Source organism: Callorhinchus milii, unplaced genomic scaffold (assembly GCF_018977255.1).
Source record: "Callorhinchus milii isolate IMCB2004 unplaced genomic scaffold, IMCB_Cmil_1.0 Scaffold3, whole genome shotgun sequence".
Classification (NCBI taxonomy): domain Eukaryota; kingdom Metazoa; phylum Chordata; class Chondrichthyes; order Chimaeriformes; family Callorhinchidae; genus Callorhinchus; species Callorhinchus milii.
In genome coordinates this window covers 68,365,630-68,381,471 of record NW_024704744.1, presented here as the reverse complement: position 1 = coordinate 68,381,471, position 15,842 = coordinate 68,365,630, and the positions used below count along the sequence as shown (strand labels likewise).

The following is a 15,842-nucleotide window of genomic DNA, read 5'->3' as shown; positions in this document are numbered from 1 at the left end:
GTTCGCATTTATGTCCATTAGAAAGCAATTCTGGAGAAAGTATTGATCTGAGCAGCCGAACCTTCAATATATAAATGAACTGGTTCAAGGGCACTTCACTGGGTCAATCCATCAACCTCTTCTGCAATGCAACACCATGAAGGCGAGACTCAGAGAGCTGACACATCTGAGCTATTCATTTCCTAAAGGAGCTGGCACAAGGTGCAATGGCAATGACCTTGCTACAGACAAAACACAGAAGAAGAACATTGTGCTTTTAACAGTTTTTTGAGCACAGTGGTACTTTTCCAGTTGCGTTTGATCCGCAGGTCTACGGTTGCTGGGCTAAAGAAAGCAAACTTTGCACAACAGTATGAAACCCTGCACAAAAGTGAATGTGGCTACTTCAAAGCTGAAGGCTGGGAATAGAACCGAAAGAGCTCTAAAGGAATTTGCAGAGAGTCAGCAGCAGATGTTTACAACTCCAGGGGTCGCAAACAAAATGGAAGAAGAACAAAGTTGTGAAGTTGGTTTTCTGACTCACACGATGATGCAAACTGTTCAGTACAAGGTATTTATTAAGGAATGTTTGATGCTCTAATGACCCGTGCTCTAAGAAATGGTCCAAACTGAATGGTCAGTCTTAACAGAAATACCATGAAAAAGTGAATGACAGACTTGGCAACTGCTCTCCATTAAAACACAGTCACTCCACTTTACAGCTTTGATGTGAAGTGCTTTGAGATGTCCTCCCGACATATGCTTCCCCTCCACATTGACACTGAGGAGAGTTACAGCTGCCTAGTGATCAACAATAATAATAATGCTTGCATTTGATATAGCGCTTTTCATGTTGGGCTGACGTCTCAAAACTCTTCACAGAATATTCTGCAAAGTGTAGTGACTGTATATTTTGTTTGCCAGCTACGATGCTAATATAGTAATAATCCTTGCATTTGATATAGCGCTTTTCACGTCTTCTGGATGTCTCAAAGTGCTTCACAGAGTATACTGTAAAGTGAATTGACTGTATATTTGTGAGCAAAACGCGGCAGCCAATTGTGCACATGGTGTCCCACAAACAGTCGTGGATTGAGTGACCAAATAATTATTGTTTTTTTTGAGGGATTATTATCTCCGGAAAAGCAATCCAACAATCAACTAACTACTTACTGCTAGGTAAACAGGCATGTGGAGTAAGGAAATTCGCCCAACATTTCGCCCTTCCAGGAACAGAACCCAGGTCTCTCACTTGCGAGGCAAGTGCTCTAACCACTGAGCTACAGGACTCCATAATGTTTGTGCAAAGCATCGATGAGCATTTCAACATCACTGAAGATACACTCAACCCAAAGCCTCTCATTCCCTAAAAGAGTAACATTCAACAACTGACCTAGGCTTGCATGTCAAGATATTTTTTATCTTGACATGCAAGAAACTCACTGGATAAACTGGGACAAAGAAAGACAAAAAGAGTCTTTGATGTGTGTGGGGAGAGTGGAATCTAAATCAAGAGATTTTTTAAGTATCAACTGTGAATTATCCAGATGTGTGGGAGGTAGACACCCACTCAATAATACAGCTCTCTCTGCTAACTTCCAGGAATTGGGTTGGGATTTTTTGCAGCAGCTATAACATTTGACTGCCTTAGAAGTGGGATTGTGGGTTTACAAGTCAGAGTAAAGCCATGATTCGCTAAACAGCAATCAAAAACCACAGATTGCAGGACAAATGAGCCACCCAACATTATGATTTCCGCATTGAGAATAGTTTTGGGGACATGGTTTGCATCAAGTACATTTTTCATAATTCATCCTTGAAACTGAGGCCCATTTCAGCCTGTTCAGGAGGATGTTAAAGATCCCGTGACACTGTTCAAAAAGAAAAGGAAGTTATTTTGGTGTCTTGACTGAAAATCCCCCAAATAAAAAAAAACATTTGAGCATTCACACTATGGCTGATTATAGGACCTTGCTATAAGCAACTTGACTGCTGTGTTTGCATACAAAAAGAAATCACTACACTTTACAGAAAAAGTCTGAAGCAATTAAAGATATTTTTGATGTGATAAGACCATATTAAATGCAACAACAACAAGCACATATATAGCGTCCCTCACAGAGGGTAGCGGCCCAGAACACTTGACAGTGGCAGAGCACAACGCCAAGATGGAAGGATAGAGGAAACGTATTCCAGAGTTTCGGGGCGTAGTGACTAAACATGCGTCCACCGATGGTGGAACGGAGGGCACGAGGGACAAGCAGAGGCAGCAGTTAGTGGAGTGGGGCATAAGCAAATTGGATAGGTAGGGAGGTGCAAGGGCATGAACGGTTTTGAAAACGAGAGAGAGGATCTTGAAATCGATCCATTTGACAACTAGGAGCCAGTGGAGCCTGGTAAGGACTAGTGTGGTGGGAGTACGAAGTTTTGTGCAGGTCAGTATCCAGGCGGCGGTGTTTTGAATTTGACCCCCCCTATTTTGAAGAAATGTTGAGTTTCTGCTTCCTGTTACTTTGGCTATATTTCCTTTCCATCCAAATTCACCCCAAATTCAAACTTAATTCGCTACATCAGTATTTTTAGGACACTGAGGCTCATAGTAGTTCCATGTTTGCCTAGATAACATCCACTTTATTTCTAATCAATCTCATTCTGTAAAATGCTTCGAGACATCTCTTTCAAGTGAAAGGCACTGTATAAACGTCAGTTGTTTTGTTTCAGCTTCGCTGCAAATTCTATAACGCTAGTCAATCAAATGAGTGACAGTTTTCAGAGTGAATAATCACCACTTAATGAGTAGGGGTGTATGTCTGAGCTGTGGACAAGGCTGTCCAGACCCTAGAGGCAGTGCAGGGGAAAGCAATGAGAATGACCCCAGTGTTACAGGAATGAGCTACGAGCAATAAATAGACTAGCTGGGCTCTTCAGTCTTGAGAGAAGACAACTCATAGAGGTGTACAAAATGTTAAATGGGATTGAAAAAGTAAACCCACCTCAATAATTTAGGATTCAGCATGACAGTAGAACAAGAGGACATATGTCTACAGTTGTAAAGAGCAATTTCAGGACAGATAAAGACGTTTGTCTTCACACAGAAGGTAATCAACGACTAGAAAACAAGTTACCAGGAAAGATGGTAGAGGCCAGTGCACTGGACTTGTTTAAAAACCTGCTTGTGCAGTGATTGGTGCTGGTGGGGGGAGGGGGGGCAGTCGGCTGGAAGTCCTGGAGGGATGGGATCGGATGGGCCAAAGGATCTTCGTCATCCAGACCAGTCTTATGATATTGTGTAATATTCTAATATATTTCATGCTAAGCTGTACTGTTTGACAGGAAGCTCACAACAAGTTTCTGATACCTACCCTATTGAGAGCTCAAACCAGTGCCTTCAAGATATCAATTGACAGGCTCGTGATTATTCTCCAGGGGAAGTAAGCAGAGTCTCCTTAAGGCTGTGCTAGCTCCAAGGTAATGTGCTCTCACCAATCTGTAGCTAATATACTCCAGAATTAGGTATATTTATAATCAGGGAGAGAGAGAGGGAACATTTTATTCCAGACACAGGGAAATTCCAATAATTTGATTGCACGTTTGGATACTCTTATCAGACATCCAGTGACCAAAAAAAAATGAATGCCTTGGATTTTTTGTTGTTGTATGCAAAGGAAATAAATGGCCCACTATGACAAAATCTATGGACAGGACTGCGCTTACATAATTTCCTTCTACTAAACTGAGGTTCACTTGTGCACAGTTGTGGAGTTCATTCTTTCCTCCTAATCTTGGCTGAAACCAGCTACACCAGGAAGCTTTTAGTTCAGAATGGTAAACATGCAATCACTCCCTAGATTAATGGATAAGCATTTGAGCAGTAAAACATTAAGGGATATAGAGGAGCTGGAAAATGGTACTGTATTAATAATAAAGAACGACTGAAAAACAGAAGCATAGTTATTATTATAGACACAATAGCCCTCTCTCAGTGCTGAAACCTGACTATGCTTCTATTTCAAGATTCTTCAAAGAAAATGCTTGTTCCTATAGTTTAGAATTAGAGAAGATATTTTGGGATTTAATTTACAGACTATGTTACACCAACACATCAACGGAAATTCCCATTAACCTCACAGGAACTTCACTGCAGAGCTAGATTGTGTTGGAAGTGAGATTCTCGTAAGTTTGACGTGATTAATTCTAGTATCAAAAGCACCTCAGGCGCTGGCAGCATCAGCCTCCACGGCTGCACACTCAACCTCACTAAACCAGTCAGGAACCTGGGTGTCTTGTTTGACCCTGAACTGTCCTTTCTCCCACACATCATGACCGGCACTGCCTACCACCACCTCCACAACATTGCCAGACTCCGCCACTGCCTCACCCCTCAGGCTGCCGAAACCCTCACCCACGCATTCGTCACATCAAGGCTTGATTACGGGAACTCCCTCCTCATCGGCCTTCCCAACTCTTCCCTTCACAAGCTGCAGACCATCCAAAACTCTGCAGCTCGTGTATTCTCACGAACCAGGCTCCGTGATCCCATCACTCCCCCCCTCGCCCAACTCCACTGGCTCCCCATCCTTCAGAGGATCGAGTTCAAGATCCATGTCCTTACCTTTAAGACCATCCATCCGCTCCCTCCGATCATCAGGCTCTGGCCTGCTCCATGTCTCTCGCCCGACCCGCCCTACCATCGGTGACCGGGCTTTCAGCCTCTCTGCCCCCACACTCTGGAACTCCATCCCACGGTCCCTTCACCTCACTTCCTCCCTTGCCTCCTTCAAGGCCGGTCTCAAGACCCTTCTCTTCGACCATGTCTTTGGTCTCCCTCCCACATCTCTGCCTTCCCTCACCCCGACACCACCCCTCCCCTATGCTCAGGCCCCGACATCTGACTGTTCAGCGCTTTGGGATGTCCTCCCGACGTGATAGGCGCTCTATAAATGTAATTTTGTTGTTGTTGTTGTTGTTGGTACTCGCACAACTTTGATTCCTTCTCAGGAAATCGTTTTTTTTGTCAGCCAGGTGTCTGATACATGTGGAAACCCATCACAATGCTTTACAGCATCCAAACTAAACTACCATACATCGTACCTATAATGTGGAAATTGCTGAGATGTTTATTGGAATAGAATGCACTCTCTCTATCTGGAGGGATGTGTTCTGCTTAACTAATTCCAGAGTGTATTAAGCGCAGGTTGGCAAGAGCCAAGGCTTGGGGATCCCAGAGGGGATACTGCTGGAGTCTTAACAAAAATACTGTAAATTACATCCTAACATTTCTATAGCTCATTGCTCTATGCTTTCCATGTGAACTATACAAATGTACAGAAACTCATTCATAAGAATGTGCTTAAGGAGTGCAACATACATATGGTTTTGCTTTTATGTCTGGTTTACTGCAAATACGTTGTTCCTACATTTAGCAGATATTGCCTCGAAGTTGAGAGTAAATGCAATCATTTTACAGAAATGGTCAAGTTGGCAGCAATTAAACAATGGCATCTAGAGGGCTTAGTTTATGTTAAATACTGCCAGTCGGGCTGCTGTGCAACACAGTTGTAATCTTAACAAGGAGGCATAAGTACCACTTCAGCACTGCATTCTTTGTGTGAAAGACACTACAAATGTAATTTGTTGTTGTTGTTGATGTTCATCTCTTGCTAGAGTCGGTGAGCACACAGTTCATGCTATTACATCAAATGTACCATAAATGGGGTATGTGGTATGTATCCCATGCCTTTCACATTGACCTTATGCCTCCGAAGGCAGTGCAAAAAGTGGTGGTGCTGACAATTGGGAGGTACTCTTTACGATTGCACTGAACTTATTTTGCAGTGTGTAGTGTCCAGCAAAGAAAGGGCACCCAGCAGTGGGGTGGGCCATCATATGCCATGCATTACAACAATCACACACACAAACTCCCTGATACAGCACAACTGTAAAACAAACATAGCTGTGGAAACACAACAACCTCTGATTTTGCCCTGATCATAATTGCCTCTGAAGGTGGCCACAAATTAAATGAACATTAAAAAACGAGATGTTAAACACAATACACAATGACTTGTGTACTGTGTTTAACATCTCGTTTTTTTAATGTTTTGACCAAAGGCATAAACTGAGTGAAATGCCAGCAGAGATGAGGGGCATCAGGGGCAGGTGCTGGATAAAAGAGTGGCAATGTCTCTGTGGTACACTAATGCCATGTTCTCATACAGTTAAAGTGCTGTATAAAGGGTGAAGGGCACTATATAAATCCAAGTTGTTGTTGTTAAAGGAAATTGAGTTTATATTCTAATTTACTGAAACTGATAATTTTAGGAATATCAAGTGTTTGTAAACTGAGGTTCAAATCACAAGACACGACTCCTGTCGCTTCCCTCCCTCGATTGCCCATTCTCTCTCCTGAGAACACAGGTACAGGTCAGCAAAAGCCAAAGGATTTGGGTCCCAAAGGTGAAACCACTTTCAGTACAAGGAAGTCATTGGTAAACTTTCTGCTGCTTGTCCAGATAGACTCAACCTACCCATTAGATCAGGGGTGGCCAATCCATGGCCCACGGGCCGGAAGTGCCCATCCCGCCCCCCGAACATTCGCACTCATCTGGGTGAGTCTGTTTTAAATCAATGTTTTACTTCCAGTTTCTTCTTGATTGAATACTTCTTGGTTTATGGCATAAATCAAGAAATATTCAATCAAGAAAATGTATTTTGTTGGCTTGACCTAAAAGGTTTGCCACCACTCCTTGCGGGGTAATTAGGAGCCGAGTGGAATGAATCCTATGTGACCCCTATCCGTGATTTGTGTTCTCTGGGCATGGGCAAGCCAAGCGTGACCAAAGTAAGCTTCCCACAGATGCTATTACTTCCTCATCCACTTCCTATCTTCTATAACTACTTCCCATCCTAAACAATTGTTTTCTTTCTCTCTCCCTAATATGCAGGCTGAAAGAACTCTGAAGTTCTCACTTTTTCTACACAGAATAATGATAGTAAAAAATGCACAAGTGTAACCTGAATGGCCATTTCTGCACTGAAAGGTGTATGCATCCCATTCCCATAGTGATATGTACCCTTCCCCTTGCTCTCATTTCACCAGGTTCGTGACATCGGAGTTCACTCTTTCTTGAGACCCCAATTGACTCCACAGACTTTTTCTTCTGCTGACTTGCCAAATGTGCCAAGGAGAGTCTAAATTATGCTCTTCTTGAATTATATTTGTTACATTTGTGGTTCCCTTTCTGGAATTTGTTACAGATCCAAAGCTTGAGACCATTGCTCATTCACTATAACCTCAGGGCCATTTGTAATTGTGTTTCTAATATAATGTCTTTCTGACAATTCAACAATTTACCGTAAAATTTAAATCGGATGTGAACTGCACAATTAATCCCAGCTTTGTTTCATTTTTGGAAAGAAGATACTTTGTGGAGTTGGAGGATTTGGGGGAAGGACAGATGTTTTAAAAAGCAGGCCGTAGCTAGATTTGAATTATATACTTCTTTTCAGTTGGTCCAGAGTTTGACTTATTTAAAAATAGAAGTCATTGACATCCTTTTCGTGGGATAATAAATTGTCATAAGTGAATTTCACAGCACTGGAGGCAAGGGATATAGTAGATCCACTTCAAATTGAAGTGGCTCTCCAGCATGAAGGGGAATTCAGCATGTTTATTTTTGAAAGAAAGGTCAGATAATGTTCATGAGTTGAGTTATTTACGGACTGAAATATGTTACGTAGAAATTTAAGAAATTTAAAATTGATAGTGTGTTCCAGATTCAAGATTACCAGCATGGAATAGGGGAGAGTCCTGCTGTACTTAAATCTAACTGTGGATATTCAGTTATCTAATGCTTTCCATACCTGCAGAGCAGAATGGAAAAATATCCTGCTTGATTTTAGAAGGCTTGAAGAATCCACAACAGGCTCTGTTTATCAGGTCACAGACTGCACAATAGAAGGCACTGCTCCAAGACATTAAAATAATACTAATCCTTGAATTTGATATTGCACCTTATCACATTTTCGAGATGTCTAAAGAGCTTCACAGAATATACTGTAAAGTGAATTGACTGTATATTTTGTGGGAAGCCAATTGCACACAGCAGTGTCCCACAAACATTTGTGAATTGAAGTGAACAATTTATTTATTTATTTTTGAAGGAATTATTATCCCTGGAAAAGCGATCCGCCACTTGACTAACAACCGGGTTCCTATTTACTGCTAGGTAAACAGAGGTGCGTGGAGTAAGGAAACTTGCCCAGCGTTTCACTCTGCTGGGAATCAAACCCAGGTCTCTCGCTTATGAGGCGAATGCTCCAACCATTGGATTAGTTAGCCTCTGTGAAGGACAATATAAATGCAAGTTATTGTTATTGTGCATTAGAAGAGGCATGAGTTAATACAGTCAAAGGAATTCAACAGTTTGAATTCTAGCTCCTGGGATGAATTAGCAGAACACAGAATTTGAGAGAAATCTACAATTATGGCTGTAGTCTCTGACAAGAGACAAAACAAATCTATACTTTGGAATCCTCCATCTGGAAACATGGGAGTAAACAAAGTGATAACTGTGAAACATGTACTATAATTGAGAAGGTGGGGAAGAGAGGAGGTTGCAGAAGCGAAAACTGACTGTAAACACAAGGGGCTGCTCGAACTGTTAATATCATACACAGCAAAGCAATACTATTCTATAATCCTTAAATTCGATAGAGTACTTTATCATATCATTGAAACGTCTCAAAGTGCTTCACAGGTTGTGGGTTCAAACTCTATGTCGGACCTTTGAACTCAAAAGTCCTGCTTGACACTCCAGTGCAGTGCTGAGGGTGTGCTGAATTTTTGAAGTTGAAGTCCTTCAGATGAGATGCTAAACTAAGGTTCCATCTGCCTGTTTGGGCGAATGTTAAAGATCCCATAGAAATATTTGAAAAGTGAAAGTAGTTTTTCTTTGTGTATTGGTCAACAATCAACTAAATAAAATTGGCTATTCACTTCATGGCCATTCGTGCACATTTTGGCTGCCACCTTCGCCTATGAAATACAGTCACTCTAAAGTTTATATTGGAGGTTCATTTGTAAGAGTCGCAAAGTCATTTGTAACGAGTGAATCCTGTGGGCAGACAAAAGTGCCAGAAATTGACATCCGGGAATGCCACTCGGATGCTGGGTACTTTCTTTGACCATAATCCAATTTCATGGGAGTTGGAGTGATGTTCCTGAGCGTGTTTTACACACACACATCTGGGTATCAGTAAGACTGGAAAGTCACAGGCAGGTTTGCGAATTTCTCAGTTTAGATCCTATTGTGATGAGATTTTGAGCTGCCACATCTTCAAATAACTGGGAAAGGTACATACTGTACCACAATTTCGACTACAAAACCACTTCCATCACTGTACAGGTGAGCTGAGCTGCTCAACCCATGAGTAGCCAGATACGCAAATATGTCAAGACAGCAATTTGGAAACCACCACAATGTCTAGGCCTCTGATCCCCTGAGAGACAGAACACCAAACATGGATGCAGCCGGCCATTGTGTTTAGGACTTGAGCAAAGAGACCAAATAAATGGACTCGTACAATTGTTAATTCAGCCCACTGGTACCAATAAGCTATGAGTGCAAAGAGAAAACAAATCACACTAAAGTCCACACTCAAGATTCTTAACAGACTTCCTCAAATTGTTCCCACAGTCACTGGGACATGCTCTCAACACAATTGTTTGTCGAGAGCATTTTGAGCCTAGTAGCACCTCAGTGTTACTCGTCTCAAAATGCTCTCGACAAACAAGAATAAAGTGTCCAATTGTGCTGCTGGATATATTTTTCCGTGGAAGTAAAGGCTTGAAAAAACATCACCCACTCACTACTATAAGAGAAAATAAAGACTGCAGTAGAATTGCTTAGAATTGGACATGCTTAACGTCACGCTTTTTTAAAATCATAGTCACAACTCTGAATTACTAAGCGTGAAAAGATTGCTAAATATAAAAACTTGTATCGGCTTGCACATACAGTATTTGTGACAGGGAACTTCACTGGGAATCTGTAGGAGGGGGGGCGGGGGAGAGAAGCAAACGCCCTCCTCATATTTAAACAAATCTTACACAAAGAGAAGTTGATATACCAAAAGTCAGACTTGGCATTTTTGCTTCCTCAACACTGGAAATCATTAAAAATGACAAGAGTGGGGTGTGTGTGGAAAGAGAAACAAAGCAAGTTTAGCTTCCAGGGTCTTATTTCAGAAGATTCATCTAGAAAAGACACTAGATGTGTATCTGCAACATCTTCAGATGGGCCTAGGCTGAGAGACACAGGGCACCTTATGGGTAACTTTCCTAAAGAAAAACAACTGTCTGCACCTGGAATAAACTCCCTCAACCCCACACCCACCTGCAAAACTTTCAGTGTTTTAAAAGAAAACACACAATATCAATTCTTATAATAGCGAAGAAATCTTGAGGGGGTTTAGGTGGTGGTGGTGATGGGGATGGTCAGGGGTGGGAGGGGGGAGAGTTATAAAGGAAGGAAGATACTGAGACATGAAGTCCCAGTCGGGGGGCAGCAGCTGGAGTCGTGGTGAAGTCTTTTACCAGGAGCTGTGAGCAGCACTCACTCACTCACACTCCCCCCCCACCCCCCCCCCCACTCCCTCCCCAAACCAGGGCGAGATGTTGCCTTTGGTGCTGGGGAACGGTTGCAGGAACGGGCACTTTCTGGATCATTCATATTAAGCTATTTATTTCGGGCACAGTTGCACAGTCTCATTGCTAGGGATTTTCCAGAATCCCTCCCGAGGTGTGTGTGCGCGTGTGTGTGTGTGTGTGGTGGGAGGGGGAGTGTTTGGGGGAAGGAAATGGTTACATTCCTAGGATTTTTTTTTGGACAGGAATAGTCACAACCCGAAGTATTTGGGGGGGGGGGGGGAATGATTAGCTGGACATGATCGGGAATCCTTCCCCCGTCTGCGGAGGCTGCTTCCGGAGAGAGTGTGCGGGAGGAAGTCAGTGTATGTGTGTATAAGAGGGGTGTCAGTGTCTGTGGGGGGGGCAGTGTATTTATGTGTGTTGGAGGGTGGTCAGTGTGTATATGTGTGTGTTGGGGGGTGGTCAGTGTGTGTATGTGTGTGTTGAGGGGGGCAGTGTGTGTATGTGTGTGTTGGGGGGGGTCAGTGTGTGTATGTGTGTGTTGGTGGGGGTCAGTGTGTGTACGTGTGTGTTGGGGGGGGTCAGTGTGTGTGTGAGTGTATGTGTGTGGGGGGCTGCAGTTTATGTGTGAGTGTATTTGTGTGTGTGTGGGGGGGAAGTGTATATGTTTGTGTGGGGGTCTGTGTGTGTGGTGGCGGGGGGTTCAGTGTGTATGTACGTGTGGGGGGGGGGGTCAGTGTGTATGTATGTGTTGGGGATCAGTGGATGTGTGAGTATGTATGTGTGTGGGGTGGGGGGGGGGGAGTGTATGTGTATTTAGGGGGAAGTGTATGTGTTTGTGTGGGGGTCTGTGTTGGGAGAGGGCAGTGTATGTGTGTGTGTGAATGGGGATCAGTGTATGTGCGTGTATGTGAGGGGAGTTTATGTGTGTGTGTATATGGGTCTGTGTATATATATGTGAGTGTGTGTGTTTGGGGGCCGTAGCATATTTGCGAGTGTGTGTGTATGTGGGTCAGTCAGTGTATATATGTGAGTGTGTGGGAGGCAGTGCATGTGTGAGTGTGTGTGGGGGGTCAGTGTATATATATGTGAGTGTGTGTGTAGGGGTGGGGGCAGTGTATGTGTGAGTGAGTGTGTGTGGGTCAGTGTATGTATATATATGAGGGTATGTGTAGGGGGTGGGGGCAGTGTATGTGTGAGTGTGTGTGTGTGTAGGGGGGGCAATGAATGTGTGAGTGTGTGTGTGTATGTTGGTCAGTGTGTATATATGTGAGTGTGTGTGTAGGGGGGGCAGTGTATGTTGGTCAGTGTGCATATATGTGAGTGTGTATGTGTGTGTAGAGGCAGTGTGTGTGTGTGTATATATGTGAGCGTGTGTGTGTAGGGGGTGGGGGCAGTGTGTGTGTAGGGGGGGCAGTGTATGAGTGAGTGTGTGTGTGTGTATATGTTGATCAGTGTGTATATATGTGTGTGTGAGTGTATGGGGGAGGCAGTGTGTGTGTGAGTGTATGGGGGAGGCAGTGTGTGTGAGTGTGTGAGTGTGAGTGTATGGGGGGGCAGTGTGTGTGAGTGTGTGTGTAGGGGGGGCAGTGTGTGTGTGAGTGTGAGTGTATGGGGGGGGCAGTGTGTGTGTGTGAGTGTGTGAGTGTGAGTGTATGGGGTGGGGGGGCAGGTGTGTGTGTGAGTGTGTGTGTGAGTGTTGAGTGTATGGGCGGGGGGGGGCAGTGTGTGTGTGAGTGTGTGTGTGAGTGTGAGTGTATGGGGGGGCAGTGTGTGTGTGTGTGAGTGTGTGTGTGTGAGTGTATGGGGGGGGCAGTGTGTGAGTGTGAGTGCATGTGAGTGTATGGGGGGGGGCAGTGTGTGTGAGTGTGTGTGTATGGGGGGGTCAGTGTGAGTGTGTGTGTGAGTGTATGGGGTGTGTATGGGGGGGCAGTGTGTGTGAGTGTGTGTGTGTATGGGGGGGCAGTGTGTGTGTGAGTGTGTGTGTGTATGGGGGGGGCAGTGTGTGTGAGTGTGTGTGTATGGGGGGGTCAGTGTGAGTGTGTGTGTGAGTGTATGGGGTGTGTATGGGGGGCAGTGTGTGTGAGTGTGTGTGTGTATGGGGGGCAGTGTGTGTGTGAGTGTGTGTGTGTATGGGGGGGCAGTGTGTGTGAGTGTGTGTGTATGGGGGGCAGTGTGTGTGTGAGTGTATGGGGTGTGTGTGTGGGGGGGGGCAGTGTGAGTGAGTGTTGGGGGGGGCAGTGTGTGTGAGTGAGTGTGTGAGTGTGAGTGAGTGTATGGGGTGTGTGTGGGGGGCAGTGTGAGTGAGTGTGAGTGTATGGTGTATGGTGTGTGTGTGTGAGTGTGTGTGTGAGTGTGAGTGTATGGTGTATGGTGTGTGTGTGTGGGGGGGGTTAGTGTGAGTGTGTGTGTGTGTGTGTGTGTGTGAGTGTATGGTGTGTGTGTGTGTGTGTGTGTGTGTGTGAGGCTGAGCCTGGGGCAGTGTGTGTGAGTGTGTGTGTGAGTGTGAGTGTGTGTGTGTGTGTGAGTGTATGGTGTGTGTGGGGGGGGGGCAGTGTGTGTGAGTGAGTGTGTGGGGGGGGGCAGTGTGTGTGTGTGAGTGTGAGTGTATGGTGTGTGTGAGTGTGAGTGTATGGTGTATGGTGTGTGTGTGTGTGTGAGTGTGTGAGTGAGTGTATGGTGTGTGGTGTGTGTGTGTTGGGGGGGCAGTGTGTGTGTGTGTGTGTGAGTGTATGGTGTGTGTGTGTGGGGGGGGGCAGTGTGTGAGTGTGAGTGTGTGTGGGGGGGGGGCAGTGTGTGTGTATGGTGTGTGTGTGGGGGGGGGCAGTGTGTGAGTGTGAGTGTGTGTGGGGGGGGGCAGTGTGTGTGAGTGTGTGTGTGAGTGTGTGTGTGTGTGTGAGTGTATGGTGTGTGTGGGGGGGGGCAGTGTGTGTGAGTGAGTGTGTGGGGGGGCAGTGTGTGTGTGTGAGTGTGAGTGTATGGTGTGTGTGAGTGTGAGTGTATGGTGTATGGTGTGTGTGTGTGAGTGTGTGAGTGAGTGTATGGTGTATGGTGTGTGTGTGTGTGGGGGGGGTAGTGTGTGTGTGTGAGTGTATGGTGTGTGTGTGGGGGGGGGCAGTGTGTGAGTGTGAGTGTGTGTGGGGGGGGGCAGTGTGTGTGAGTGTGAGTGTGAGTGTGTGTGTGGGGGGGGGCAGTGTGTGTGTGTGAGTGTGTGAGTGTATGGTGTGTGTGTGTGGGGGGGCAGTGTGTGAGTGTGAGTGTGTGTGGGGGGGGGGCAGTGTGTGTGAGTGTGAGTGTGTGTGTGGGGGGGGCAGTGTGTGTGTGTGAGTGTGAGTGTGTGTGTGGGGGGGGCAGTGTGTGTGAGTGTGAGTGTGTGTGGGGGGGGCAGTGTGTGTGTGTGTGTGTGTGTGGGGGCAGTGTGTGTGTATGGTGTGTGTGTGGGGGGGCAGTGTGTGTGTGTGTGTGAGTGTGTGTGTGTGTGTGGGGGGGGCAGTGTGTGAGTGTGAGTGTGAGTGTGTGTGTGGGGGGGGCTGTGTGTGAGTGTGTGTGTGTGGTGTGAGTGTGAGTGTATGGTGTGTGTGAGTGTGTGTGGGGGGGGCAGTGTGTGTGTGTGTGTGTGTGTGTGAGTGTGTGTGTGGGGGGGGGCAGTGTGTGTGTGAGTGTGTGTGAGTGTATGGTGTGTGTGTGTGTGTGGGGGGGGGGGGGGGCAGTGTGTGAGTGTGAGTGTGTGTGTGTTGGGGGGGCAGTGTGTGTGTGTGAGTGTGTGTGAGTGTGAGTGTATGGTGTGTGGTGTGTATGAGTGTGTGAGTGTGTGTGTGGGGGGGGCAGTGTATGGTGTGTGGTGTGTGTGTATGGTGTGTGTGTGTGTGTGGGGGGGGCAGTGTGTGTGAGTGTGTGTGTGAGTGTATGGTGTGTGTGTGTGGGGGGCAGTGTGTGTGAGTGTGTGTGTGTGGGGGGCAGTGTGTGTGTGTGAGTGTGAGTGTATGGTGTGTGGTGTGTGGTGTGTGTGTGTGGGGGGGGGCAGTGTGTGTGAGTGAGTGTGTGTTCGGTGTGAGTGTGAGTGTGTGTTCGGGGGGGGGCAGTGTGTGTGAGTGTGAGTGTGTGTTCGGTGTGAGTGTGAGTGAGTGTGTGTGGGGGGGGCAGTGTGTGTGTGAGTGAGTGTGAGTGTGTGTGTATGGTGTGTGTGTGGGGGGGGCAGTGTGTGTGTGTGAGTGTGTGTGTATGGTGTGTGTGTTGGGGGGGCAGTGTGTGTGTGTGTGTGTGAGTGTGTGTGGTGTGAGTGTGAGTGTGTGTGGGGGGGCAGTGTGTGTGAGTGTGTGTGGGGGGGGGGCAGTGTGTGTGTGTGAGTGTGTGTGGGGGGGGGGCAGTGTGTGTGAGTGTGTGTGTGTGTGGGGGGGGGCAGTGTGTGTGTGTGAGTGTGTGTGTGTATGGTGTGAGTGAGTGTGTGTGGGGGGGGGGCACATACCCAGGTACTTGCGGAGCTCCTGCAGCACCCCGGGCGGGCCGCCGTTCAGTTGGTAGACGAGGGAGGCCACGGTGAAGAGCAGCAGAGTCGCCGAGCAGAAGCCGTAGTCTCGGATGGAGAACTTCACGAAGTGCGCGCAGACCTTCCTGACCATCATCAGCGGCATCTTCAGCCGCTTCTCACACGGCGGCCGCCCCTCGGGCTGCCCCCCCCGCGCGGGGCCAGACCCCCGGAAAGACCGCAACCCCCCCCACCCCCACCCACACCCCCACACCCCCCCCCACACCCCTCCCCACACCCCCGCAAAACTTTCTCTCCTCACTTGGCACCGAAGCTCTCACCGCGCAACAGCGACCCGGAGCGCACCAACACCACCACCACCACCAACACCACCAACACCAACAACACCCCCTCCTCCTCCTTCTCCTTCTCCTCCTCCTTCTTCTCCCCACTCCACCCCTCTACACACACCACATCCCATCCCCGTTCTCCCTGTGCTGGAGGTTGAGGCTCTGGTGTCGGGTTACTCCACACACACACACACACACACATACACACACACACCCACTCACTCACTCACTCACTCACACACACACACACGGTGCGAGAGCTCTCTATTGGACAGTCGGGGGCTCTCTCAGGAAGAGGAAGCCGCAGCCCCTCTGCAACTCCGCACCAACTGCAGCGTCCTCTGGAGGAAGCCATGTCCTGGTCTCGGTTTTCTCTCCCATCACCGAACACCCCCCC

At 46.9% G+C, this 15,842-nt stretch overlaps 1 protein-coding gene across 2 annotated transcripts in view; it reads right to left on the bottom strand.

The window, feature by feature from the left end:
- The window catches only part of usta (uronyl 2-sulfotransferase a), a 73,080-nt gene extending 57,729 nt beyond the window's left edge, over positions 1-15,351 (bottom strand). For both annotated transcript variants that reach the window (XM_007894485.2, XM_042333438.1), the window contains exon 1: positions 15,096-15,351. In XM_007894485.2, the coding sequence (XP_007892676.2) occupies positions 15,096-15,261 (166 nt within the window). In that variant the 5' untranslated portion in view covers positions 15,262-15,351. The remainder of the gene's footprint in view (positions 1-15,095) is intronic.
- Between the last annotated feature and the right edge of the window lie 491 nt (positions 15,352-15,842).